This window comes from Bidens hawaiensis, unplaced genomic scaffold (genome assembly GCF_021521415.1).
Source record: "Bidens hawaiensis isolate Kalapana, Puna unplaced genomic scaffold, B.hawaiensis_p1.1 tig00419406_1, whole genome shotgun sequence".
NCBI classification, from domain to species: Eukaryota; Viridiplantae; Streptophyta; class Magnoliopsida; order Asterales; family Asteraceae; genus Bidens; species Bidens hawaiensis.
The window spans coordinates 268,885-271,475 of record NW_027504851.1 but is presented as its reverse complement, the minus strand read 5'-3'; the positions used below and the strand labels follow the sequence as shown (position 1 = coordinate 271,475).

Below are 2,591 nucleotides of genomic sequence, written 5' to 3'. Positions count from 1 at the left end.
AATCAATTTTATTATGAAATTTGTATAGTTCTTTTTCCCAAGTTAAATATATTACAAAAAAAACAAAAACAATAGAAATTGTCATATTTTAAAGTGATAAATGCCATTGAGTTTCTGGTTGGTTCAATAGCATTAGGGTGATGGTTAAAAACTTAAAATTTGAAATCTTTGAGATCTCAAGTTTACTGATTCAATAGGGTTTTTCTATAATGGTATGCCAAAATTAACATAGACAGCTGACATCCCGTTTTAGAAATGCTTACACAAGTATTAAGAAAAGTTTCAGAAGCTGTTAGAAAAAAAAAGAGTTAAACGCTTTCAGATTGAGTTGATGAGGAGTCTTTTTCTGATCACATATTTGATAATTATTTAAAAAGTCATAATGGTAAGTAAAGTGTAATTACCATGATAAACGCTTGTTTGACTTTGACCTTTTCCCAAGAACCATATTAAATAACGCTGATTCGCTCACAATAACCATCGTACCACAAGTTGCCACGTGGTTGAGCCACAAACTCCAACAATGCAACCACATGGAACCCACTCTCAGTTTAGCATTTTATATATACACCACCCATACAAATCTCACATGTATTATCTATTGTCACAACATTAAACAAAGAGCAACCTTTGTACGGCCATCAGATTCCTTAGCCGACCAATTCTAAGATAAGTTTTAATATCATCATCCGGTGATCAACTCATCATTTGTTCCAAATTATAATCAATCAATCTCCTAGCCAATTTTATTCATTTCTATAGATTTGTTAGGTTGGATTGATTGAAAATATGATGTCAGAGTCACATATAAGCGGTTCGGGTGAGATCATGTTGTTCGGTGTGCGGGTCCAGGTTGATCCCATGAGAAAGAGTGTGAGTATGAACGATCTTTCACAGTACGTACAGGTTAAACCTGGTACTCGTGATTTGTCAAATAGTAATAGTAATAATAATAATCCTGATGGGTCCACTGCGGTTGGTGTGGACTCTGGTTTTGCTTCTGCTGACGATGCGGCTCGCAACCCGACGAACGGTGTTAGGGAGCGCAAACGAGGTTAGATCTCGAATTTTTTTATTTTTTATTTTTGTATTAATGATTTGTGATGTTAACTGTTAAGTATTATGAGATTAATATGCTTGTATTATGGAAAAACAATAGGGGTGCCATGGACAGAGGATGAACATAAGTTATTTCTCTTAGGTTTGAAGAAAGTGGGCAAAGGAGACTGGAGGGGGGTTTCAAGGAACTTTGTGAAGACGCGTACCCCGACACAAGTCGCTAGTCATGCTCAGAAGTATTTCCTCCGACAAAGCAACCTCAACCGGCGTCGCCGGAGAACGAGCCTCTTTGACATCACTAGGGATTCGGTAAGTACCGTCAACTCCCAGATCTAACAAATTAATCACCTGTAAAAGGGCCTTTGGTCTAGCAGTATTTATTGATAATAATACTCTTTTCAGAGGGGTGTGGGTTCAAGTCCCGTTGTAAAAATATATGTAATTTATAAGTAGAGTCAGAAAGTGTATGCCATGGCGTTAAATTTTTATTTTTTAATTTTCCTTTTGTTTAATATCATTTATACAATGGTCAGGTTGTTGCTAATGCTAATGTTATCCCAATGGAAAAAGAACAAGTTAATGAAGATAATAATAATAATATTCAGTTTGTTTCTCCTCTAAGCGGATTCCCTATGGCTGCATTACCGCCTTTATCGATCAAGAATCAAACCGAAACTGTAACTTTCAATACCAGGGATCAAGTCAACAATGGACCAACGCTACCAGTTCCCGTGTTGCCAACAACCGACCTGCCAACGAGGGTGGATAATTATTCGGATCGGAAACATGAAAGGGATTCCTTGTCATTGTCATTGTCTCTCTCAATCAGTGTTGTTTAATTGGCAGGCAAATTATGTTTTCACTTCAATCTAATCCTTTTGTTATGTACAGACCAAGATTTCCTTAAATTATGTTTCATGTTGTGTTCCATGTGTTGGATGCACAATAATCAGTTATTGTAATTTGTAAGGGTGCTTTAGACTTTTAAAAATGTAATGTTTATTTAAAGTGGTGTATTTGTAAGTGAAATAAAAGGTTATAAACAAACAATTATTTGAATTATGATTTATAAACACACTTAAGCAGCCTTTATTGTGCTAGTGGATTGGTGGGGTGTGAATTAAACTTTTTTATGATGGAAAATAGTGATGGGATTCGAGTGTATAGGAGATATGCCCTCCATATTCAATGGTTGTAAGATGAGTATGGTGGGACCCTTTGATTTAGTGGTGATTGTTATCCTGAATATTGTCTGGTGCATTTCATCCTGTTTTAAATAATGACAAATAATTTTCGCATATCTTATCGATATAAATATAAATATAAATATTCTCTCTGTTGATAATTGCTAAGCTAGTAAGCTTCCAATTTTAACGATATAAAAGATGGGATTATTACTTAATATAATAATAATTTAAGCAAGTAAAAGTAGAAGCCGTTGATTACTAGTCTAAAAAAAATAGGCTCGAATCTTATCTTCTTATCTTGATTGTAATCAAGACAGCTGTGACATCTCACCTACAAAGCCTTTA

The 2,591-nt window shown here is 34.9% G+C and overlaps 1 protein-coding gene across 1 annotated transcript; it reads left to right on the top strand.

Moving 5' to 3' along the window:
* Positions 1-765: 765 nt before the first annotated feature.
* Positions 766-1,985, top strand: LOC143608701 (transcription factor MYB1R1-like). Its single transcript, XM_077083667.1, has 3 exons — positions 766-1,054; positions 1,160-1,368; positions 1,593-1,985. Exons 1-3 carry the CDS (start codon positions 790-792, stop codon positions 1,896-1,898), a joined length of 780 nt encoding a protein of 259 aa, XP_076939782.1. The 5' UTR covers positions 766-789; the 3' UTR covers positions 1,899-1,985.
* The last annotated feature ends 606 nt before the right edge of the window (positions 1,986-2,591 follow it).